This window comes from Pipistrellus kuhlii, unplaced genomic scaffold (assembly GCF_014108245.1).
Source record: "Pipistrellus kuhlii isolate mPipKuh1 unplaced genomic scaffold, mPipKuh1.p scaffold_m20_p_3, whole genome shotgun sequence".
NCBI lineage: Eukaryota > Metazoa > Chordata > Mammalia > Chiroptera > Vespertilionidae > Pipistrellus > Pipistrellus kuhlii.
In genome coordinates this window covers 30,542,808-30,570,220 of record NW_023425529.1, presented here as the reverse complement: position 1 = coordinate 30,570,220, position 27,413 = coordinate 30,542,808, and the positions used below count along the sequence as shown (strand labels likewise).

Genomic DNA, 27,413 nt, shown 5'->3' with positions numbered 1-27,413 from the left:
GGTCACCCCTACTGCCCTCCCCTGCAGGTCTGTTTCCCCGCAACTGCTCTCCCCTCTAGCCTGATTGCCCACAACTGCCCTCCTCTGCTGGCCATCTTGTGGAGGCCATCTTGTGTCCACCTGGGGGCAGCCATCTTGTGTGTTGGAGTGATGTTCAATTTGCATATTACCTCTTTGGTGTCAAGAAATTATTGGGTTGCTTTTTTGTTGACAAATGAGATTTATGTCTAGAGATAGAACTATTCGAATATATCATTGTATCATAAAATAATCATAGATATTTCTAAATTACATGACAAAGGACACTTTAAATATGTATAGAAGTGCCTGCTTCTGTTTATGGAAGCACAAATCGGAACCTTTCAGGAGAAACTTACCCTTTTCTGTTCTTTGATGTACTCGATCAATTCTTCTCGTGATCTTTTCACTGCCTCTGCCACAGCCTTTTCACTGCGCTTTTGCTCCTCCATTATTGCAGCCTTAACTGTTTCCTGTTTGTGGGAGGAGGAAAACAGTCATGGAAATATGCAATATGACAAAATTTGTGTCCATTTTATACCCACTAAAAATCCTCTTTTAATGGTTTGAGCTCATTCTGTGCAAAATGCGTCTTTAAATAGGACTAAGAACTCAAAAAATATTTTGAGATCTGTTAGATTTCACAGAATGCACTTTTCTAAACTGAGTGAAAGGGAAAGAAATGGAATGAGCCATTTATTGCAGGGAGCGCCTGACAGACTCCAATGGCTTCCTTACCAACCTTTCATTTGATGTTTACATGATTGATTGCCTTCCTGTACTTTGCACTATCCACATAAGACTTCCAACTTGTGTTTATTCTTCCAAGAACACCCTAATGCTCTAGCTGTTTTATTCACGTTTAATTTTCCCATCATACAATAATCAAGTGTGGTCTGGGTGGTAAGATTTACAGCTCGTTTGGTCCTCCTGCCAGGTTAAGATGTTGAGCGCTGGACACCATGAATAAGAGGTAAAAATTCCACCCTCTGTGCTAATATTTGAAATGAGAAATCTAGGGAGAAAATTGTATACCCCATTTTACTGAAATAATAATCAGGTACCCACCAGATTTCAGAATTTCAGACAAGGAGAAAAAAGGCTAAAATTCTGAAAAAGAAATATAATACTTCTCAAAAAGTGGTAATATTTTTTGCTAAAATATTTTCATGATTGGATAAATGTCACAAAACAAACTGCCTTAACTTCTATTTATCTATATAGGTAGCATCCCCCCCCCCCTTTTTTTTTTGGAAAGGTAATCAGTGATAAAATGTCTTAAAATTTATCAGTAACATTTCCTTCATTTGTAGTTTTTCCAATTAATTTTAGACATGTATATATAACTTAGCAAATATAAAATATTAACAATTTCCTATTCTGAATATATTTACTGTAGAAAATTTGAAAGTACAGAAAAAAAATGATAGGAAGCAAACTGTAAATACCATTTTCTAGAGTTAAAACTGCATTTTTTAGATAAAATAGATTTTGAATATCTTTATGCCAGTATATATATTTTTTATAATATGATGTACACTGAATGGCCAAATTATTATGATCTCTGAATGCATAATAAACTGGCCACTCAGTGTATATCCTATATATAAAAGGCTAATATGCAAATTGTCCCTTCAACCAGGAGTTTGACCAACAGGCAGGTCAGCGCCAACTGCCCATGTCCCCTTCCCCTGGCCAGTCCCCACCCATGCATGAATTCATGCACCAGACCTCTAATACACACACACACACACACACACACACACACACACACACACACTGAGTGGCCAGATTATTATGCATTCAGAGATCATAATAATCTGGCCACTTGGTGTATATTCCATTTCAGGGATATATAACTTATTTCACCAATTGTTACTCATGGATATTTTGGTAGTTTTTTAATAGACTAAAGCAGTGATGGGGATTCATATATTTATTTTTGTGATGCATGCTATGTATCTTCTTAGGATCACTTCAGGAAGTAAATTCATTTTGGCTATAGGATATAATAGCTGTCAGAGCTTTTGGCATTTTGTTTAAAAAATTTTCCCATAAGAAAACCATGAAAATGGCTATTTTTTGTACCCTTGGTTACATTTAGGCTTACCAGATTTTGAGGAAGAATGACATCTAATTTCATACTGCATTTTAAAAGATTATCATGTGATATTCAACAGTTTCATAGCAATATTGGAAATATATACATTATCCATCATTTGCTTGATCATGTCTTCTTCCCACTTTTAACATTGCTATCACCTTAATTTTGCTGATTTCTTTCCTAATTGGGTAAAAAATCTGAAAGTCCCTCTAATGGTGACTTTAAAAATTAGTATTTTATTTTCAACATGCTTTAGTACCACTGGTAAATGATAAAACACTCAGCTGCTTCCATAATTATTTTAAAAGGTTGAATTTTTAAAGGAAATAAATGAGGACAAGTAAGATTACTTAAAAACATCTATAATTGAAATTCCTGCTGAAACCGGTTTGGTTCAGTGGATAGAGTGTCGGCCTGCAGACTGAAGGGTCCCAGGTTCGATTCCGGTCAAGGGCATGTACCTTGGTTGCAGGCACATCCCCACTAGGGGGTGTGCAAGAGGCAGCTGATGGATGTTTCTCTCTCATTGATGTTTCTAGCTTTCTATCCCTCTCTCTTCCTCTCTGTAAAAAATCAATAAAATATATTAAAAAAAAAGAAAAAAAAGAAAAGAAATTCCTCTTTGTTTCAAAGATGATAATTTGGAACTTAAAAATTTTCAGAATTTTATAAGGAAAATAATATTGTATATATTAAGAAGGCCCTCGAATAACATCACATTAATAGTTCTGAAATGAATATTCACACTATATGGGTAAATTAAAAATATAAATAGCCTCACATCAGTTTAGGTCAGGTTTTTGCCAATAGCTGAGTTACAAAAATCTTTAGTTTTCAGAATGTTTAGAATTTTAGAACTGCAGGTAAGGATTGTAGACTTGGATTATCTATATATATATATATATATAAAACTCTAATATGCAAATAGATCAAACGGTGGGACAACCCACCAGTCGCTATGACATGTGCTGAACACCAAGGGGAACATACAGAACATGGTGGTCATTGGCTCTGAGGGGATGGTGGAGTAGATGAGAGCGGGTGCCAGACCAAGGTGGGGCGCCAGTTGCTGTCAACGGGGAAAGCCTCTAGTGTAGGGGTGTCAAACTCAATCAGAGAAGGGGCCAAAATCTAAAATCCAGCCTAAATCGCGGGCCGAATGGTTTACTGAACAGTCATAAACTGTCATTGTGATGGAAACGCAGCAGAGTGCAGTGATGACAGCGCGGTGCGGGCCACATTGCAAGGCCTGATGGGACGGATTTGGCCCGCGGGCCTTGTGTTTGACACATGTGCTCTAGTGGTTACTGAAAATTCTTTGCTTCTGTATGCTGCAGTCCCGCCTGGTGCTTGCACTTGCTGCTGGTGCCAGCCTGCTAACACCTGCTGCCAGCACCGGAGCCACCACTTACACCCGCTGCCAGCGCTGGCCCCAATCACTGCACACTCAGCGTGTGCCAGTGGGGCTGGCACCATTAGCATGTGGGAGCAGTGGCAGCAGGAGCAGGGCTGCCAGCAGGTGAGGGACTAGGGGCTGCAGTGGAAGGTGCGAGACAGGGGCATGGAGGATGGGCCAAGACCGCCCCTGTGCCCATTGCAGCCTCGCAGACCAGAGTTCCTTTCAAGATGTATGAATTCATGCACTGAGCCCCTAGTTTGAAAATAAAAGATATGTTTTCTATTAAATGTCAGAGCAAATCCTCAATTTATTTTTTATTTCTTTTAATTTCTTTTAAAATATATATTTTGGTTGATTTCAGAGAAGAAAGGGAGAGGGAGAGACAGATAGAAACATCAATGATGAGAGAGAATGATCGACTGGTTGCCCTCTGCACATCTCCTACTGGGGATCGAGCCCTCAACCCAAGCATATTTTCTTGACCAGAATCTAACCCAGGACCCTTCAATTCACAGGCCGATGCTCTATCCACTGAACCAAACTAGCTAGGACAGCAAATGCTCAATTTAAATAAAAATAATACATCCAGAAAAATATGAAATATTTACTAATATATTCTTCAAACTGATATTTTTTGGGTGAGTGAGAGTTTTTGCTACATGCTCATCTATCACATTTTTTTAGATCTTCTTCTCCTAATTTCTGAGTTGACAAGTAACCATTTACAAAGAAAGTTGTTCTTGATTCTCTTCTCTCAAATGTGTGTTAGGTGAGAGTCAAGTTTTTGAAGTCTGTCCTTAAAGAGTTCTTGTCAATAAATAAATTCCTTTAAATATTAGAGGCCTGGTACACAACATTTGTGCATTTGGGGTATGGGGGGTCCTCAGCCCAGTCTGCACTTCTCACAGTCCAGGACCTCTCTGATGATGTCCGCCTAAGCCGGCAGTCTGACATCCCTCTTGCAATCCAGGGCTCTTGCAGTCCAGGACCCCTCACTTTTTACCACCTGCCTGTAGCAGTGGCGGGAGAGGCTCCTGCCACCGCTGCTGCAGTAGCCAGCTGTGAGCCCAGCTTCTGGTTGAGCAGGGCTACTCCTTAGGGAGTGCACTGACAACCAGGGGGCATCAAGTGTCTGCCCCCTGGTTGTCAGTGCACATCATAGCGACCGGTTTTATTATATAGGATGTTACAAAAGGAAAGTTTAAGTCTTCCATTTTCTTTTAAGTTTCCCCCCCCCCCCTCTTATTTTTAGAGAGAGGAAGGGAAAGGGAGAGAGAAAGATGAGAGAAACATTAATGGGAGATCTGTTGCTTCCTGTGGGGATCTAAACCACAACGTAGGCGTGTGGAATTGAACCAGCAACCTTTTGGTGCACAGGACAACACCCAACCAACTGAACCACACTGGCCAAGGCTGGAGAAACCTTTCATTTTCTAAATTAAACCAAATTCTGGATTGGAGACAAATAATTTTGTGCATAGTTATACAAGTCTCGGTAAATATCTGCCTGCATGCTTTACTAAATTTCATAAATGAACTATATTGTCCCAATGAGTCTTAATTAGTCCAAAATAAAATATACCTCACAAGGAATGAGGATTTGACACAATGAGCATATTCAAATAGGCAATTCTGAAAGACTAAAATTCAGAATATTTTAGTAATGGCCTATAATTCAGAGTATTTTAGTAACTGGCATACTGGAACATGGTATATCATCTAAGGAAAGATTTCTCAACCTCAGCACTATTTGACAATTCTTTATTGGGGCTAGAGGTGGGGTGCCTTGTTCTAAATAGCATATTTGGTATTTACTCACGAGATTACCACCAGTTGAGAAGCACTGCTCTAAAGGAGTTTGGAGGGAAAAACATCCATTTGCATATATTTTATGGTTTATTTATGAAAATGTTTAATTACATTTCTAAACATATAATAAAGTTTTTTCTAAAAATATATGTAAGAAATCATATAGTGGGAGGTAATCAACCAAAACCTTATCTATAATAATAAAAAAAGCATAATATGCTAATTAGACCAGACAGCTGGAGGTCCTTCTGGACAAAGCTGGGCTGTGAGGGCTGAGGAAAGCCTCTGCAGCTTTGAAAGCTGAGCCCCTTACAAGAATTTTGTGCATCTGGCCTCTAGTATATATACATGCATAATCCATGGATCCAGACAATAGAGTGGTGAAGGCCTGGAGCAGGGGATGGGGGCAGGCTAGAGGGAGGTCAATGAGGGGAAAACAGGGGACATTTGTAATACTTTCATCTATAAAGATTTATTAATAAAAGAAAATATTAAAATTATTATATAGCTAGTTTTAAGTAAGGAAAAGAGTTTTACATACTAATTTTTTAGAAAGTGAATGACTAGAATCAGTTTCTATACTGTTACAATTAAACAAGTCATGATAAATGTCATTTAGGGTTAAAAGCTTACAAGATTTCTTAATTTCTCTTTATTGCTTAAAGTATAGGTACGCTTTAGTGACCATTAAATCTACCAAGCATTTCAATAATCAGATGATTCTGAACAAATACATAGTTGGTGGTTATTTGTTTTTTATCAATATATGTAATTTAATTAAGGATTGTAAACACAAATTATTTATAGACCAAACCTCAGCAATCAACTCAATTCTGGTCTATAGACTATAATCCATTGTAGACTGAAATCCATTTTCTGGGGCAACTGTGTGCTTTAGTAATTTCTGTTTCTATACACAGTATTCATATTATCTAATTGTGTATTATATAAAAAATTTCACATAGTTGTGAAAGTGCACCTTAGAAAATGAGTATTGGAATTACAAGTAGTACAACTGCTTTATACGAATCCGTGCCCTGGGCCTCTAGTATACATATAAGATCTCTGATTAATCTCTTCTCGCTTTCACCACCCTTTCCCTCTGAGATTTATCAGTCTATTCCGTTTCCATGCCACTGATTCTATTTTATTCACATTTATTTTGTTCATTAGATTTCTTGTTCATTCGTTTTAATAGATATGTATTTATTACCATTTTATTATTCATATTTTTCCCCCTTCTTTTTCCTCTTAAAGAATATTCAACATTGCATGTAATACTGGTTTGGTGGTGGTGAATTCCTTTAGCTTTTTCTTGTTTGTGGAGCTATTTATCTGACCTTCAATTCTAAATGATAGCTTTGCTGGGTAGACTAATATTGGTTGTTTGTCTCAGATACAAGGCTACTGGTTGTAGGTCCTTGCTATTCATCACTTTGAGTATTTCTTGCCACTCCCTTATGGCCTGCAAAGTTTCTATTGAGAAATCAGCTTACAGTCATATGGGCGTTCCCTTTAGGTAACTGCTTTTGATGCTTTTAAGATTCTCTCTTTGTCTTTAATCCTTGGCGTGTTAATTATGATGTATCTTGGTGTGGTCCTCTTTGGGTTCCTCTTGTTTGGGATGCTGCACTTCCTAGACCTGTAAATCTATTTCTTTCACTAAAGGATCTTAATGAGACCTGGGGTTGATTTTGCTATTACTAGAATGGAATCAGGCAGAATAGCCTGTTTCTCCTTCCTGTGGTCTCCTGTTCTCCAGCAGACTAGTTCGGGATTTTTCACATAGTTGCTGGACAGAGTTGCAAAACAGCAAAAGAATGTAAGGTCTCTTAAGATTTGGGTTCAGAAATGATACAGTGTTACTAAAGCCACATTATATTGGCCTGAGCAAATGTGTGCTATCAAATGATTTCCAAATTCTAATTGTCTACATATCTACTCAATACTTTCAAAGATATCAGAAATTCTATTATATTTATCTTCTTCGAGATGTCTCCAAACTGGATTTGTTGTTCTCTGTTATATAGCTGTCTATTTTGGAATCTCCCTCATGCATACTTCTGGGTATTCATTCACTATACCTCTCTTAAATGCTCCCTCCAGTTTTCTAAATACCATGGGATTCTTCTTTTTTGGCTTACTCCTTTGTTTTGATAAAGAACATATTTCTAAGAAATATGGGAAGTAAAGTTTTAATATATCCTTTGTCTGAAAAATGCGTTTATTCTACTCTCACATTTGATTTATAGTTCAGTTAAGTGTGGATTTCTAGCTTGGAAATTTCTGCAGTTTTAAAGGTTGTCAAGTCTGATTACATTCTATTTCCTTATCACTTGCATAACTTTTTCTTCTATGAGAACTGTATTTACCCCTCTTTCTCAAAGTATTCATGACACCTCTAGTTATAGGCCTATCTAGAAATTTTTATCTTATAATTCTAAAGCTCATGTCCTTCAATTCTGGGATATTTTACTTTAATAGTAATTGTAATAATGATTATAAATTATTTCTGCATTCTACTTAATGTTTTAGTTCCCCAAATCATATTATTCAGCTAATCAACCACCTGAATCAAGTGCCTACTTTTCTGATCTTTACACTCCTGTTTCCCATTTCTTTGTATTTTTACATCCTTTTCTCTGGAAGACTTCTTTAACTTTATCTTCTAAATATTGTTTTAGTTTTTAAGTTTCTATCATATTTTAAATTTCTAATGTTTTCATTTGACTTAAAAGTAGCATCCCTTTCATGATTAATAGATGTAAAATATTCTCTTACCTCTGAGGAAATTAATGATTTTCTTTTTTAACATTTCATATCTCCACAGCATCTGTTTTACTCTCTGCTTTTCATTAGAACACGACTGTTCTACTTACTACTTGCTCATGGTTAAAGAATAGAGCCCAAAAGTGCTGAGTAACATCTCTGTACTTGCAGCTGTGGTTTATGGACTGTGATCTCAACAGCAGAGTAATCTGGCTGGGTTGTTTCCTTGGGGCAATTTTGATACCAATATGTTTAGGTCTTTTTTCTTGAGCTGCCTAGATTCCTCAGAAAAGAATCTTCCAATTTCCTGTCTAGTTGTCAGCACTCTGAGAGCTGGGATGGGGAAAATAGCTAAGGTTCTCAACAAACAGCATAAAACTTTTCACCTTGCTCTCCTCCCAACCCCATTACATTATATCACCTATGCCTTCAACTGTGCCTAGTGATCCCTGGTCCAGAGATTCTACATTTTATCTTTGTTCCCAGAGAATCTCAGTATTCAACCAGGATTGGAAAAAATTAGTGGGGATCTAACCACTTATTAAACAAATGTTTAAACTTTCCTTCCATTTGAAACTTCATATTCATTCTTACTTCCAGAGGTATCCGATGCTACAAATTAGAAAGCCTTTGGAGTTTGAACAATGTATATTGATATTCTCAGTTGTCTCCAGTTCTAGCATAGGGTTCCATTTCAGATTTTTGCTTTACTGGCGTTTTAGAAGGGAGTAGATAAAAATGAGTATTTTATCTGCTCTTTTTAAGTAGATATGTTGAAGAAAAAGTAAATCAAACTTTATGAAACAATTTTATATTTACAGAACACTTGCAAAGATAGTATAGTTCTCTGATACCTTTAACCTGGCTTCCCTTAATGTCCTATCTAATAAAATAATAATATGCAAATTAACCATCACTCCATGACAAAATGGCAGCGCCCATAGCCACAAGATGATGGCACACAGTCCTCTTAGCCCTGCGGAGTCCCCAAGTCTGCCCAGCAGCAGCAATCCAGGGTATCTAGCTGGGAGGCGCCTGCCCCCCACGTAGTAATTCTTGCCCAGTGGTGGCAGGGTGTCCAGCTGGGAGGCGCCAGTGCCCAGTGCCATCCAGGATCTCAGACCTGCAGGGCCTTGCACCAAAGCTATGGCAGCAGCATGGGCTGGGATCTCAGGCTGCCACGCGATCATCAGGCCAGTGGTGGCAGCCAGGGCTGGGGTCTCAGACCGGCAGGGCTGGGTACCCCCACTGTGTGATCTTTAGGCCAGCAGTGGCAGCTTGGGCTGGGGTCTCAGATTTACAAGGCCGTACACCCCCACCACACAATTTTCAGGCCAGTGGAAGCAGCAAGGGCTGGGGTCTCAGACTGGCAGGGCCTTGCATCAAAGCCGCTCAATCTTCATGCCAGTGGTGGCAGCTAGGGCTGGGGTCTCAGAATAGAGATAGGAATGTTTTTAAACTACAAATAGTTTATTCTATAGCTACAGAAGTATTCAACATTTTTAATTCTTCTTGTATTAAATTTGTTTTTCTTGGAAGTTTTTCATTTCATCTAAGCTTTACAATTGGTTGGTATTATTATTAACACTGCTTATGTAATTATAACTTTGTATAGCATCTACATTAGATCCCTTTCGCCATTCCTCTAGTAGTATTAATAACACTCCTCTTTCTTCATCAATCTTGTCAAAGATTTGCAAATTTTATGTGTTTTAAAAAATAAATACAGTATTTTGAAACATTCCAATCTATTTCATAGACATAACCATAATTATTTCTTTGTATTTCTGTGGATTATTCTTATTTTTTTTCTAATTTCTTTAATAAATTGGAAATGTTATCTCATTATTTTCCAGACTTTTCTATTTTCTAATATAGGTACTTAAGGCTATGATTTTCTCTGAAGTACCACTTTAGATGCTTCTTACAAGGTTTTATTTTTTTATTTTTTATTGTTTCAAGTATTACATATAGTATTATCGATACATGTCTTCTTTTGCCCCCTAGTGAAGTTTATTCCTAGGTATCTAGATTTTTTTGGTGCACTGGTAAATGTGATTTGTTTGTTTGTCTATGAGTTCATCATTGGTGTACATAAAAGCCATAAATTTTGGGGTATTGTGTATCCTGATACACTGCAGAATTTATTTACTAAATCTACTGATTTTTTGATGGAGTCTTTATGATTTTCTATGTACAATATCATGTCAACTGCAAATAATGACAGTGTTGCTTTTTTTTTTTTTTTCTTCCAATTTGGATGCCTTTTATTTCTTCTTCTCATCTGATCCCTATGGCTAGCACTTCCAGTAATATGTTGAACAGGAGTGGTGAGAGTGGGCATCCCTGTCTTGTTCCCGTTTGTAGGGGAAATGGTTTTAGTTTGCCCATTGAATATGAGGTTGGCTGTAGGTTTGTCATATAAAGTTTTTATGATCCGTCTATTCCCACTTTGCTGAGTTTTTATCAAGAAAGGATATTAGATTTTGTCAAATGGTTTTTCTGCATTCAGTTATATGATTATGTGATTTTTGTATCAATTTGTTTATGTGATATATCACATTTATTGATTTGGGATTATTGTACCATCCTTTCATCCCTGGAATAAATCCCAGTTGGTCATGGTGTATGATCTTTTTAATGTAATGATGGATCTGATTTTCTAGGATTTTGTTGAGGATTTTAGCATCTATGGTTCATTAGAGATATTGGCCTGTAATTCTCTTTCTTTTTAGTGTCGTTATCTGGTTTTGGTAATAGGGTAAGACTGACTTCATAGAGCTTGGAATTGTGCCTTCCTCTTGAATTTTTTGGAATAATCTGAGGAGGACAGGTTTTAGTTCCTCTTTGAATGTTTGGTAGAACTCTACTGTAAAGCTGTCTGGCCCAGTGCTTTTGTTTGCTGGAAATTTTTTGATTACTGATTCGTTTTCCTCTGTAGTTATTGGTTTATTCAGATTTCTTTATTCTTCCTGATTGAGTTTTAGAAGGTCCTATTTTTCTAGAAATATGTCCATTTCTTCTAGGTTGACCAGTTTGTTGAAACAGATTTGCTCATAGTATTTTATTTTGTATGTGTGATCCTTTTTATTTTTGTGAGGTATGTTGTCATTTCACCTCTTTCATTTCTGATTTTGTTTATTTGGGTCCTCTCACTTGGCTTTTTGGTGATTTTTTTTTCTAATTTCCTTAATAAATTGGAAATGTTAGCTCATTATTTTCTAATATAGGTACTTAAGGCTATGATTTTCTCTGAAGTACCACTTTAGATGCTAGAGGTTCATCAATCTTGTTTATCCTTTCAAAGAACCAGCTCTTATTATTATTTTTTAATCTTTTGTATGTATGTATGTATGTATGTATGTATGTATTTATGTCTCTATGTCATTTATTTCCCCTCTGGTCTTTATTATCTCCTTCCCTGTGCTCTATCTGAGCTTTTCTTGTTGTTCTCTTTCTAATTCTTTATGTAGAAGAGTTAAATAATTTATTACCAATCTTTCTTGTTTTTGGAGGTATGCCTGTAATGCTATGAACTTCCCTCTCAGGACTACTTTTACTGTGTCCCATAGGTTTCATATTGTTTTCTTTTCATTATCATTTGTTTCCAGGATTTTTAAAAGTTTATTATTTGTTCTCTGGTAACTGAATCATTGTTTAATAACATGCTATTTAGCCTCCAAATGTTCGAATTTTTTAAGTGTTTGTATTGTAGTTTATTTATAATATTATGCCATTGTGACCAGAGAAAGGGCTTAATAGAATTTTAATCTTAATGATTTTGAAGAGACTTTGTTTTTCAATATGTGGTCTATCTTTGAAAATGTCCCATATGCAGTTGAGAAGAATGTACATTCTTTAGCTTTGGGGTGAAATGTTCTGAGGATGTTGACTAAGTCCATCTGATCTAGTGAGTCATTTTGGATTCCTGTTTCTTTGCTGATTTTTTGTCTAGAATATTGGATGTCAATGGAGTATTAAAATCTCCTATTAAAATTGTATTGCTGTTGATCTTTCCCGTGATAGCTCCCATTAGTTTTTTTATGTATTAGGGTGCTCTGCATTAGGTGGAGATATGTTTACCGTAGTAATATCCTCTTGTTGTATCGATCTCTTTAGTATTATGAAGTGGCCTTCCTTATCTCTTGTTATGGCCTTCACTTTGAGGTCTATTCTATCAGATGTAAGTATTGGTTCCTCACTTTTTTTTTCATATTTCAAAATATTTTTCCACCCCTCCACTTTGTCTGTGTGAGTCCCTTGTTCTGAGGTGGGTCTCTTGTAGACAGCAAATATATGAGTCATGTTTTCTTATCCATTCAGCCACTCTATGTCTTTTTGATTGGTTCATTTGGTCCAGTTACTTTTAAGGTTATTATTGATAGGTACTTGTTTGAAGCCATTTTTATTCTTTATGCCTGTGTTTCTTCTTTCCTTTCTATACTTCTTTTTACAACAGTCCTTTTAGCATTTCTTGCATTGCTGGCTTGGTAGTGATAAACTACCTTAGCCTTTTATTATTCTGTGAAACTCCTGATTTCCCCTTCAATTTCGAATGACAGCCTTGATGGAAAATTCTTAGATTTGGTCCCTTGCTTTGCATCAGTGTGTATCTTCATTCCATTCTCTTTTGCCCTGATGTGTTTCTGTTGAGAAATTATTTGATACTCAAAGGGGAAATCCTTTGTAGGTAACTCTTTTTTCTCTCTCTTGCAGCCTTTAAGATTCTCTGTTGTTAACATTTTCTATTGTAATCATGAGATGTCTTGGTGTAGGGCTTTTTGGAATCATCTTGTTTGGGACTCTGTGCTTGTGTGGTATTTTTCCTTCCTCACATCAAGGAAATTTTCTGTCATTATTTCTTCAAATAGATATTCTAATCCGTGCTCCTTTTATTGTCCTTCTGGTACACCTGTTATATGTATGTTACTTCATTCCATGTCCCAAAACTCCTTTAGGCTCTCCTCCTGTCTTTTTAATGTTTTTCTTCAGTTGCTGTTTAGATTGGGTATGCTTTTCTGCCCTATCTTTCAACTCACTAATTCGGTCCTCTGCTTATTTCAGTCTACTGTTGAAACCTTGCATTGTGTCGTGTGGTTTTTTTTTTGTTTTTTTTTTTGTGTGTGTGTGTGTGTGTTTTTATTGTAGCTGTATCATTTTTTATTTCTTCTTGATTCTTTTATCAGTTGATTTTCTCATCCATCAGGCTTATGAACTGTATGACCCTTACTCTGAATTTTTTTTCTGACATAATGCATGCTTCTGTTTCACTTAGTTCCTTTTCTGGAGATTGCAATTTTTCTTTCCTTGGGGAGTTGTTTCTTTGTCTCCCCATTTTTTGCTATCTCTTTCTGGTCCTGAGCACCCTGATGGGGTTTCATAGTTTGAAGACCTTATCAGGTCCATGGTCTTGAAATTCTAAACCCAGAGGCTGGTTCTGCCTTGAGTCTCATGCCTTTATTATCTTTGCTCAGAACTGTATCTCCTTCTCCCATGAATCTGTCCCTCAGTTGTCTACTTCAGATGTTCAGGGTGGTGGGTGTGCATGCACAGTCCCTCTGATGTGTGACTACTTGTGAGGACCCAGAGACCTCTGGCATGTAATTCACTGTGTGGCCCTGGCACCTGTGACAGGGTGGCACCATAGGTTCCTCTGGCAGCACACTTACAACACGGTCCTATGGCCCCCGGCAGCACTCTCCTTTGGCCTGGAGTGAGATGAGTGCTGGGTTGCTCCGGGTAGCCCTTGTAGGACTGTCCCAGGGACCAGAAATCAGGTGTGGGTACAGGTTGCTCTGGGTCACACAGTCAGAACTCTCCTGTAGTCTGAGTGGTGTTACTCCAGGTTGTCCCAGCAGTAAGACCTTGGGCTTGGGGGTGGAGTGGACATGGGTTGCTCTAGGTCACACGGCCCTCACTTTCTTACAGCCCACAGTGAGATGTACACTGGGTTACTCCAGTTTGTCCCTTCTTATTGTGGAGTGGGGCCAGTCGCTCAGCCAGTGCTCTCCTGTCTCCTGGAGTGAGGTGCATATTGGGTTGCTCTGGACGGCCTTAGAAGGACCGTCCTGGGGGCTGGGGTGGAGCAGGCAAGTGTTGCTCTGGGTTGCACAGTCAGAGCTCCCCTGTGGTCTTGAGTGAGGTGTGCGCTGGGTTGCTCTGGGTCACTCCTCCCGGGCCTGGGTGAAGCGAGTGTGGGTTGCTCTGAGTTACCCCAGCAGGTCTGTCCAGGGGGCTTGGGTGCAGTGGGCACCAGTTGCTCTGGGTAGCACAGTCCTCACTCTCCTGTGCCCTAGAGTGAGGTGTGCTCTGGGATGCTGCAGGTCACCCGAGCAACAGGTCCTAGAGCTCAGTGTGAATCAGGTGCCAGGTGACGCTAAGTCAGGATAACAGCACAATTCTGGGGTCCAGGGTGGACGTTCTCTCTGGCTTGCACACTCTGCAGGGTATTGTATGCTGGTCCCACTGGGCTGGTGTGGAGGCGTGGTGCAGAAGCTCACTCTGGTGGTACATGATCCCTGCAGACATCTAGGAGCTTGCCGAGAGGCACTGCGCCACTCACTGCTGGGGCACGATGGTGGTTCCACTTGGGTTATGGCTGGCAAGCAGCATTCTCTAGGGGCTCTCTGCCCTTCCTTATTGAAAACTGTCTCCTCAGTTGTGTCTAATTTGTTAATTCAGGGTGGATGTTCTCCAATTTAGTTGTTTTTCTGGTCTGGCCTTAGAAGGTACATGACACTACTGCCTATTTGGCCTCCATTTTCTGAGTCACAATTTTTAAATAACAATTTTAATAATGATGAAATTAATTTTTTTATGTTTAGCTTTAAAATTTCTTATACATAGTGAAATGCACAAAACTTAAGTGTATGACTCAATGGATTATATACACTATACAAATTTATTTATTTATTTATTTTTAATATATTTTATTGATTTTTTTACAGAGAGGAAGAGAGAGATATAGAGAGCTAGAAACGTCAATGAGAGAGAAACATCGACCAGCTGCCTCTTGCACATCCCCTACTGGGGATGTGCCCGCAACTCAGATACATGCCCTTGACCGGAATCGAACCTGGGACCTTTCAGTCCGCAGACCGACACTCTACCACTGAGCCAAACCGGTTTCGGCTACACTAGACAAATTTGAAAAAGCACATTTCTAGGCCTCAGGAACTTTCCTAATGCTTCTCCCCATCATAAATAACTACTATTGTGACCTATATCACCATAGATTATTTTTGTCTCTTTTTAAAGGTCATAAACATTGTCACAGTATTTTTGAGATTCATCAATATTGTACAGTGTATCATTAGTTTGTCTATTTTATTTGCTGCAGTGTACTTTGTATGAATATATCATAACTTATTCATCCATTCTACTATTAATAGTACTTGAAATGTTTCCATTTGGTATTATGATGAATAAAGCACTTTCTACATTCCTTTATACATCATTTAGTAGACATAAGCATTCACTTCTGTTAAGTGTACAGGCATACCTAATTTTATTGTCCTCACTTTATTGTGCTTCAAAGATATTGCATTTTCATCAATACTGAGGCAAGACCCTTCCCCAGCAAAACAATTATTATTCACTGAAGGTTCAGCTGATGGTTTATATTTTTTAGCAGTAATGTATTTTTTAATTAAGGTATGTACATTTTTTTAGACATAATAGTATGGTATACTTAATAAACCATCATATAATATAAACATAACTTTCATGAGCACTAGCAAACCAAATACGTGTGACTCACTTTATTGCAATATTTGCTTTGTTGTGGTCTGAAACTGAATTTGCAACATTTGCAACATATATCTATATACGTAATTCTTGAAATGAGGAGTATCAGAATATACATGTGTTGAGCCTATTAGTAGGTACTACCATACACTTTTTAAAAAAATGGGTAGGCAAATTTACACTTCCTCCAAGAATGTAGAAGAGGTCCAACTGCTCCGTAGCATCGTCATCCACATTAAGTATAGTCAGTCCCTTGAATCAAACTCATACCCAGGGCAGAGATAAACTGGTATTCACACTTCCTGGAAGAATAATGATATGAGCACCTTTTTACATGCTTATTGGCCATTTTTACATATTCTGTTGTACAGTGCTCATATTTTACTTTTTTTATGAAGACTAAAGCCCTTGGGGTTCTCAAATGAAAGCCCTTGATTTACTAAAGCCCTTCCACTTTAGCTTCCAACTTTACTTCCCCCAAAGCATCTGGTCAGCTCTTTAGCTTCCCAAATGTTCCGTTTTTGTTGTTGATGGCTTTTAAGAGCCTTCCCTCTGCATCTGCTACTTTAGATTTGGCCACTAACTTGTGGGCATGTATCTGAACAGTGATTTGTGTTGCTCTAGAATTGGTTCTGAAAGTCTGCCTCTTGGTAGGCCTAAACTTCTGCCTCGTCAATTTTATAAAACTGAAGTTTTCTGCTTAAACTTTAATTCTACACGCGGCCAAATAGAAGATGCTTTTAAAAGCTTGATTGTAAAGTTCATCTTGAACATTTTCACTTTTTCAGTATCAAAGTTCCTGCAATCATATCTGCATTTGTTGCTCTATAATGCTTTCATAAAGATGTTTTATATACATGGTACAGCTTTTATAGTTTTATGTGTGTGTTGTGTGTATGTGTGTGAAAGGATTAGTCTTACATAAGTTATGCTGTGATGGCTAGAATAAGAAGTTCTACTTATTAAGTTTTAAATTCCAATATTATATCTTTCATTTCTAGAAATTATCTTTGGTTTTCTTTCTTTTTAAAAAAACATATTTTATTTTTTACAGAGAGGAAGGGAGAAGGATAGAGAGTTAGAAACATCAATGAGAGAGAAACGTCAATCAGCTGCCTCCTGCACACCCCCTACTGGGGATGTGCCTGCAACCAAGGTAACATGCTTTTGACCAGAATCGAACCTGGGACCCTTCAGTCCACAGGCTGACGCTCTATCCACTGAGCCAAACCAGTTAGGGCTATCTTTGGTTTTCTTAAAATTTTAGCTGGTTATGTTTTTACAGCCTCTGTCTTCTTCCTTACTTATAAAAAGAAATTTATAAATGAAAGATATTTTCCCCTTTAAACAAGTTCTAAAAATATATTTTTTATTTTCTACATAATGATACACTGTTCCTTTTATCATTCAACATATTTTATTCTCATCTCACATGATACTTTATTGTGGATAGGAACAATGATATCATTACACAAAGAATTCAGTAAAAATCTGTAGTAGTATGGTGAAACAACTTGCATTGAAACTTGTAAAACTCAAATAATAATGTACCTATGGAATATAATGACCTTCAAACACATCTGCTTGAAGTAATGTATACAATTATAAAGCTGACAAACCAAAGAAAGTCTAAAAATACTTAAATATTCTGCTTTCCATAAATATAATATAAACAGAATAAATATTTGTTATTGACAGTTTGGTAAAATGTGTTCTTTTTGCTTAGTCATGATTAGTTAGAACAGGATCACACTGAAAATGATCAATTATTTGTTATTTGTCCCAGATACAAGGTTATATAAATTCTGTCAGTCACTAAAATTTCATGCCTCAGACACGTTTAATTTCATATCCTGTTTCCAGTCACCATGTTCAGACTTTAACTTCCATCACTTAGGCTAAGCTGCCCACTTTTTGCATGCCAAGTATTCTAGCAAGTTCCAAGGAGTATTTTTAACTTCAGACTCGTCGCATTTAAGGCTGCCAAGGTAATCTTCCATAAAAGATATTGAGCCCTTGTCACTTATGCCAGTGAAGTCTGCAATGGCATTCTATTTCTGCTAGTAATAAACCTGAGTTTGACTATATAACTTTAAGGTTCTCATAGTCTGTTCAGGCACATAAATTCCATCTTTGTTCTATATTACTTTCCCAAGAGACATTTTCAATTTCTGTAAAATTGATATTCACCACCCACTATGCATTTCTCCTTTGTGTTTTCAATGCCTCAACCAGATGTGTTTTATCATACCTCATTCTGCCTCACACTAGGACAATTTATGGATCTGACATATTTCCTAGTCTATTGTAAGATCCTGAAGACAGCAGCAAAGTCTCATTAATGTTTGTAATCTCTGGGAAAGCTACAATTTTGTCATGCTAATAGTAAGTATTCAATATGCAGTTTCCTGAACATGCCATGCTCTCTCCATTTGGAATGATTTCCCTTATCCTTCACTACTGATAACTAAGCCTTCTCCTTCTCCTGCACAATGGAGTTTGAGCATCACCAACTCTAGAAGCCTTCCCTGAAATATTCCAGACCTTCCACACCTCCTCACATTGTGTGTCAGTGGATCTACTATTGTTTGTATCTGCTCAGAGAGTACCCTATATTCTATCTCTAAAAGCACTCCATAACTCAGATTTAATAACCTCTTTAATTGTCCATCTTACCAGGTTGAGATCTCTTTGAAGTCAGGGATTACATTTATCACAGCTCATATTCTTTATGACTAGGACACTAGCATAGTGACTGCTATAGAGTGTAAATACATAATTTATCTTCCGTGAATGAGTGATTTGTTTCCCCAATTCAAAGGAAATCTACTAAAGGGTAAAGGCTATATCTTGTTTCTTGTGTCCCCCAGAACACCTGATAAAGTGGGTATACACTAGGTTAAAACTTCCCAAACTTCCTCAGTTCATGGCTCCAATGCCGCCTGAGTAATATTTTATGATGCCCTGTAGGCCAAAACAAATACCTAATTTTCCCACTTATTAATTGGATCATAATGTAGCAGCTATTTAAGATACACAAAAATTGAAAGAAAAAGACTTTTATTTAATCCTCAAACACAGTTACTTATTCATGAATTTATCCACACCTGGCACTGCACTTCTTAAATCTTGGCAAAAAACCGGACAATAACAATCTCATTTCCTGTTCCACAGTGACATTTGCATGGTATTTGCTCTTTATCACAGCAATCCCTAAATCCAACCCTGATTCGCTATGATATAAGAAAAAGCAAAATAAGACAAATTAGTATGGACAAGATAGCAGTTTATCTGGTTTCCTTGAAATCTCAAGTATTCCGGTGTTGCCCTCTAACACTTATAGTACCTACAGCACCCTTGAGAGTTCACTGCAGTGTCACAGGGCACCTTGATGCAGGTCGGAAACCACATCCTTAGGTAATCACAGTGACCTTCCATTCACTCAAGGTTTAGTGTGTGCATGGCACTATGCTGGATGTTAAAATTACAAAATGATTATAAAAACGTAGTAATAATAACAGTATCAGCAAGAGCGGTGGGCATCTCAGCAATAACATATCCTATGATCCAGGAACTACACTAATTAAGTTAAATAAATTTATGCTGGATTATAAACTTGTTAATGATACTGATAATTAAAGATTCTGTCAATTAACAGAGATCTGTGTGAAAGACATAGTACATTTAAGCAAAATACAATGAATATTAAAAATATATACATAAGCAATGATGTTTGGTATTTAAAGCTAACAAAATAGGTGTATTTTTAGATAATTCTCAGAATCACTTTGAGAGGCAGGTATACTCTGAGGGTTAAAGCAGTCAAGCTATTTAACTAATGTTATATGTTTTAAAAGTGGCAATATTTTAAAGTGATTTTATAGTAATTATTCCTGAAAGAGGATGTTCAGCAATTAAATTATAATAATGGTAGATTTTTAGGATGTTAGTAACTGAGGGTATATCTGTGGAGGTTGACATTGCCTTGTACTGATAATGACAGAGGAACAGGGATACTTAGAAAGTGAAAAAATGACAGCAGAAATTATATTCTTTGCACATACATCTTCAGTCTCTCACCTGATCCATTTTTCACAAACCTGTATAAAAATGATATACTTTTTGCTAGAGGACTTGTGATTTGATAGCTTTATATGGTTCTGAGTTAACATTTTTCACCTACTTTTTCTAATCTGTCCCTATTCAGCTATCCAAACCACATGGCTAAGAAATAAAAAGTATCACTTTGGGAAGAGAGGAATAGGTGCTGGGGGTAGGCACCATTATATGTCTAAAATAGTCCTGCCATGAAAAAATAAATAAATAAATAAATAAAATAAAATAAAATAGTCCCGCCATGATTTGAAAAAGCCTCTCTGGAAACATAGTGCACGGAAGCGGACGTGCTCTCTCCTGGGACCAGTGCGAGGCAGGGCAACACTTCCCTGCGACCTGAAAGGACCGCCGGGACTCGTGCAGCCACTCAGACCTCAGAGTGACCCATACTAGCTGTTCAAAGTAAAGATGCTTCTAAAGCTGGTGGATTACTATCTATGTATTTCATTAAAAAATAATAATAATCATGTGATTGGCACCCAAAAAGTACTTTTTTATAAAGAGATCATATCACAGAGCACCACTTTTGCTCACCCAACTTTTGTTGAAATGTTTCATTTCAAAGCAACCAAAACTCTAAAAAAAGCCAAACTGTATTGTTAAAGATCAAGTCAATTTTTAAAAGATGAATATATCTCATTAAAACAGTGATCTTGCATCATTTTATAATCTATTGTGGTTTGTTCAAGACTAAGTTCCTACTTTTAAGGTGCTGATAATCTAGTGGAAGAGATACAAGCAGAATTTTTAAATATAATACGGCTGGGCAGCGGTACAGTTATATAATGAATACCAAAGAAGAAAGAATCGGTGATTTAATCTGAGAAGTAGAATATAAATTTTCTGGATTAAAAATTGCTAAGTCTATACTAATAAAAGGGTAATATACTAATTAGACCAGATAGATTGGACATCTTCCAGATGTCCTTCCGGACAAAACCACGGTGTCAGGGACTGAAGCAGAGGTGGTTAGGGGTGATCAGGCAGGCAGGCAGAACGTTTAGGGATGATCAGGTCAGCAGGGAAAAGCAGTTGTCCAGCAAGGGAGAGTGGTTAGGGACGATCAGGCTGGTATGGGAGAGCGGAGAGGGGTAATCAGGCTGGCAAGGGAGAGGGGTTAGGGGCATCAGGCTGGCAGGCAAGCAGTTAGAGGCAATAAGGCAGGCAGGCAGGCAGATGGGTTAGAGATGATCAGGCAGGCAGACAGAGGCAGTCAGGGACAATCAGGCAGGCAGGCAGAGTGGGTAGGGTCGATCAGGCAGGCAGGCAGAGTGATTAGGGGCAATCAGGCAGGAAGGCAGGTGAGCAGTTAAGAGCCAGCAGTCCCAGATTGTGAGAGGGATGTCCGACTCCTGGTTTAGGCCTGATCCTGCAGGCCTGGAAGAGGCAGTCAGACATTCTCCAAAGGGTCCCGGATTGGAAAGGGTACAAACCAGTCTGAGGGGATCCTTCTCCCATGCACAAATTTCATGCACCAGGCCTTTAGTTACTAAATAAGAATGGGTTTTTCAAGTTCGGAAAGACATGTCATCCTAGGCTGAAGGAATAGTATGACTAAAAGTCCAACAACCTGAAGCAACATGGTATTGTGCCTGCAGTGTTGTACTAAAATGTGAAATGTGAAACAGGGTGACAGAAAATGAGCTGGAGTGGCAGGACCAGGTTGCTAGAAGATTTGTATCTTATACTCCGAAAGATGTATCGGTAATGCTAAATAACTTGAATGTCATCCTATTGGCTACAGGGCAGCACTGGAGAGTTTAAAGTGGGAGAATGACTTTCATTTTTTTAATTCTAAATTGAAAGAGGACAAAATTGGAAGCAAAGAAGTCAATGCAGGAGATCAAGGTAAGCAGTAAGAACCATAATTAAGACCATGATAGCTGGTAGGAAGAAACTGTATATGTTTAAGAGTTATTTATCAAGTAAAATGGGAAGGTTTTAATGATAAACACGTTATGAGAATAGGGATGTGTGTGCGTGTGTGTGTGTGTGTGTGTGAGAGAGAGAGAGAGAGAGAGAGAGAGAGAGAGAGAGAGAGAGACAGAGAGAGAGAGAGAGAGTGTGTTTAGGAGAAATTTCAGTTCTCTGGACTGTATAACTTGGCAGATAATGTCTCATCTAATGAGATTAGAAATTTAACAGAAGGAAAAAGTTTCAAGAGATGAAAAGGTAAGCTGATGTACTATTCGTTCTCTTGTCCCTAGATATAATACTTTTGGCGATTAAGATTTTGCCTATAATTAACTATGTTACTATCAAAATTTCATAAATACAAATTTAAAACAAACCAATGAATCAAAACTAAGTCAACTCAGAAAAATTATTTCAGTGTTGTGAAACTATCTGGCCTGCTAAGCTAAAATAGAAATGCTATTTCCTTTATAAAAAGAAGGGTCAGGTAGCAATACTAAATTTCTTAAAGAAAATACAACCACTGATTGTAATGTCTGTGGCTTTGGGGAAAACATAACCCCAAATTACAGTGGCTGTGGTTATAAACTATTACGAAGAGCATTCAACGTCAGAAATAGTTTGTCTTGTATGCACTGGCATGCTTTCACAGGACTTTGCTTGAACAGCAAAATTAATTACTCTCTTCTTTTTGTCCATGTTGGTGTCAATAACAAATGTACTTTCCTTTCTTTTTTTTTTTTTAAATATATTTTATTGATTTTTTACAGAGAGGAAGGGAGAGAGATAGAGAGCTAGAAACGTTGATGAGAGAGAAACATCGACCAGCTGCCTCTTGCACACCCCCTACTGGGGATGTGCCCGCAACCAGTGTACATGCCCTTGACCAGAATCGAACCTGGGACCTTTCAGTCCGCAGACCGATGCTCTACCACTGAGCCAAACCGGTTTGGGCTGTACTTTCCTTTCTTTAACAAAGATTTTTAAGTCACACAGAATTAATCTAATATGATACTCATATAAGTCAGAATCAAAAATAATACTTGATATCTCAGAAAAAAAAGTAAAAATCTATAATCAACTCTATGACTTAGTCTTACTTTACGACCAAAGCCAGACAAAATCATCTTTCAAATAAATTCGAAGCTATATGTGGCACATTCTTAAGTATTGTATTTTTCTGTCATATCAATAGTTTAATGTTTATCTCAGCAAAGGATGACACTATCAACATAGAGAAGCTGTTTTATTTTCCTTACTTTCTCAGGAGTAATTTTAGTTGCTTAAAATTAGACTGATTGCTTTTTGCTTTGCCATAGTCTATCCTTTCCTAATTTCTAGTGTGACTTAGTGGCTAAGGATGCTACTTGCTGCTAATTAGAAGGTTTACTTGCAGAATTATTTTTATTAAAGAAACATTTGAGTGCTGTGAAGTGACTTAAATCTTAGAGTTCAAAAACAAGAGCTTCCAGGCTTTCTAAATCAGCCTCTTCAGTAAGTACAAGACAGTTTGTAGATTCTTGGAGAGTAGTAGCTCTTCAGGCTGTATGGATCCCAACTCGCTGCCCATGAACTAGAAATCACGATGGATCTTGGCCTCTGTAACTGGACAGGAGGTGGGCAGAAGGTGGCAGAAGCTACTGTTTATGCTGGTGACCTTAAGCCTCCTAGAAAAGGTGCATAAAGCCCTGGCCTCTCAATCTTGGACAATAGTGTGATACAGAAAGCACCAATAATGTTAATATTGTACCTTCACAATTTTATCTGAAATACACTTGTTAGTGTGAGAGTAGTTCCACTATTGCATAGTTAATCTCAAATGGCCACAATTTTTGCTAGATAGAAGATGGCCACATTCCACACAAAAATTTCATGTAGAGATCTGTCCAGAATTTTTTTGTTGTTTTTATTTGTCTTCTCAATCCCAAATTTTAATCTCCAGCCATAACAAATCACTTGAACTCCAGAACCATATTTTTAACTATCTACCCAACATTTCCTTTTTCTAGGATTAATAGGGACCTCTAATTTAATATGAACAAATTGGATTTTTTATGCTCAAGAAACCTGAGCCTTCTTCACCAGAGTAAAAGAAGTCACCTTTTGAAATCACCATCTATCCAATAATTTATTATGGTAGACATTAGTTTTCAAAAAATAGCTTTATGAAAATACTAGAGGCCCAGTGCATGATTAAATCATGTGCATGTAGGGTCCCCTGGCCTAGCCTGCCATGAGGGCCATGTCCTCTGCCCCGAGACACCTAGACGCTCTGCAGACTTTGCTGGCACCCCATGATGCTCCACTGATGCTGCTGGTGCCCTAGGGGATTGTGGGTGAGGATAGGGCCCAAGAGGTGCACCAGGACCTCCTGGTGACCGGTTGTTTGGTTGTTCCACCATTACGGCATCAGGACCTCAGGCCTTTTATGATATAGATTATTTGCACGTATAATAGTCCTAACCGGTTTGGCTCAGTGGATACAGTGTCGGCCTGGGGACTGAAAGGTCCTAGGTTTGATTCTGGTCAAGGGCATATACCTTGGTGGCGGGCACATCCCCATTAGAAGGTGTGCAGGAGGTATCTGATAGATGTTTCTCTCTCATCAATGTTTCTAACTCTCTATCCCTCTCCATTCCTCACTATAAAAAAAAATCAATGAAATATATTAAAAAATTATTTGCAGGTAATAAAATTCATCACCATAAAATAGATATTTTGATAAGCTTTGTCAAAAATCATCAAAACAATTATAAAGTATCCATCACCTTCAGTTTCCCCCACCCCTCCCAGGCAACAATTGATTTCTTTCCCCTCAAATTAGCTTTGCCTTCTCCAGAATTTTGTATAAACAGAATCATGCAGCTTGCAAATTTTTTTTGAGTCTGGCTTCTTTCCTAACTTCCTCATCTAAACAAGTCCCTTGCCACCCATTCTCAGCTAAACACATAATCCTGATTTTGTCTTCACAACCTATATCATTATATGGTATTACATTATTTATTAATGGCTTTTTTACTTGAATATAAACTCTATGAGTGCCTAGGGACCTTGTCTATCTTGTTAGATGCTATACCAAAATATTCCAACAGTTATCTACAGTGTCAAAACATGGTAGATGGTTAATAAATATTACTCAATGAATAAAGAAATTAAAATAACCCCTTCAAGTTTTTCCTATTGAAATTATACATTAAATGATCAAAAAGCTGAATTCATACTTTATTCTAAGATGAGAATATTGGGAGGGAGAATAGCATAGTGGTGAGCTGCAAGGCCTCTGGAGTAAGGCTTCCTGATTTTGGATCCAAACTGTTGCCTTTTCCAAAGTTATTATGGCCTCGAGCAAGTTACATAATCTTCCTAAGCTTTAATTTCTGATCCTGTAAAAATAGTTTCTGCCTCATAAGATGGTTGTGAGGATTAAATGAGATCAAACATGTAAAACAATTACAAAGTGCCTGGTACTTAGAAATAAATTAATGAGAGCCAATATTGTTACAATTAGTCAACCCTACCACCACCAGCACTATAACTACTATTTTCTTTTTCTTTTTCTACAGCCAAAACTGAAGAACAAATTCCATAAAAATAGCTTTGTAGCAAACAGCTTGAAATACTTGTCTAGAATAAAGCCAAGGAAATGAAGCTTGAACATGAAGAACTATTATTACTTTCCTTATTGATATAAGTGATGATAACATTCTGTCAATTTTGTAATGTCTAATATTGCAGGTATTTTCCTGAAAGGAGTAACAAGGATGTGAATTATGAGACTGACAGTAAAAATCCTCAAGCGTATGAACAAGTTCAAGAGGCAGGATTTCAGAATCCCATCACTTGTAGTCCCTGGGTAAAATATATTTACAGATTATATCTCTGGTCCTGCAATTTAGTTAACTGGTATTATTTAATTAGAGATTTTAACAAACCAATTTGTAATACTTTATTCCTTTTTTAAATTTGATTCTCTAGGGAATTAATATAATCAATGAACAAAGTGATGTCTATAAATGTCTACAAATTGGTGATTCCCTGAAAAGTCAATATTAAAATGTTAATGCAGCCCTAGCCGGCTTGGCTCAGTGGATAGAGCATCAGCCTGCTGACTCAAGGGTCCTAGGTTTGATTCCAGCCAAGGGCACATGCCTGGGCTGTGGGCTCAATCCCCAGTGGGGGTCGTGCAGGAGGCAGCCAATCAATGATTCTCTTTCATCATTGATGTTTCTATCTCTCTCTCCTTCTCCCTTCCTCTCTGAAATAAATAAAAAAATATATATTAAAAAAATGTTAATGCAGTAGTACCCATACTTGTAAGTTGATATGTATTTTCTTCCTATCAGAGGTGTCCCTCTAGAAAAAAATCATATATAGATATATAGATAAACTATAAAAATATACATATTGTGATTTTTTCTATAAGCATACTTTTTGATAATCAACCTACCTAACTTCTAACCTACCAATTTATTATAACATCAAAATTAAAAACATATATATATATATATATATATATATATATATATATATTGATTTCAGAGAGGAAGTGAGAGGGGGAGAGAGATAGAAACATCAATGATGAGAGAGAGTCATTGATCAGCTGCCTCCTGCATGCCTCACATTGGAGATTGAGCCTGAAACCTGAGAATGTACCCTTGACTGGAACAAATCCTGGGACCCTTCAGTCCACAGGCCGATGTTCTATACACCAAGCCAAACAATCTAGAGCTAACATTAAATTTTTAATGTAGATGCATTGACTAAACATAAATTTGGATTGTATTTTGTTTTTAAAGTAGAGTAAAAAGGCAAGGTTAAAAGTATAAGAAGATAAAAATAGTTATATTAAGAATTGTTTACCAAAGGCTAAATTATTAAATACTGATATGTCCACTAAGTTGATTTAAAGTAAGATAAAATAATAGTAAGAAAACTATATTTTGAGAAAAATAAGAAAAAATATTCACAAAGAATTAATTTTACTAACCTGACTAATTTTTCTTTGTTCTTGTATAGCTTTTTGAATTGCCTGAGATACTTCTTCTTGATCTTTTGCATGCTCAGTCTTCCATAATTCCCTTTCCTCAGCATGGACTTTTTCCAAAGTTTTTCTTTCTTCTTCTATGGCTTTTAAAACTGCATCCTTCATTGCTTCTTTCTCAAGCTTCAAAACAAAAAATGACCAAAACAAAAATAATTTAAAGGATGACTGCACAATAATTCTTTGAAAAAGACAGACTTGGGATAATCTAAAAAACACTCAACTTCATTTTGCTTCTACATAATTTTGTTCTGGAACTGTTGTTTTTATGCATATTTAATAATTTCTGAAAAATAAAGTCAATTATTTGTTTTTGTATAAATAACCAACTTATTTCGCTGGCATTTACAAATGCCAAAGAAACCAAGCCTTAGCTTAAAGAACTGTGGTTAAACTATTTGGTTTGTTTCCTATAGTAGGTGTACAGGTTAATAATGGTGAATTTTGTAATCAAAGAAAACACGATAATTTCAAGAGAAATATCAAAAGTGCTTTAT

General features: G+C 37.2%; 1 protein-coding gene across 4 annotated transcripts in view; it reads right to left on the bottom strand.

The window, feature by feature from the left end:
• CCDC91 (coiled-coil domain containing 91) overlaps window positions 1-27,413 on the bottom strand; it is a 254,814-nt gene that overhangs the window by 42,170 nt on the left and 185,231 nt on the right. For all 4 annotated transcript variants that reach the window (XM_045587880.1, XM_036456857.2, XM_045587881.1 and 1 more), the window contains 2 exons: window positions 26,863-27,039; window positions 378-491 (listed from right to left, as the gene is read on the bottom strand). In XM_045587880.1, the coding sequence (XP_045443836.1) occupies window positions 378-491; window positions 26,863-27,039 (291 nt within the window). The remainder of the gene's footprint in view (window positions 1-377; window positions 492-26,862; window positions 27,040-27,413) is intronic.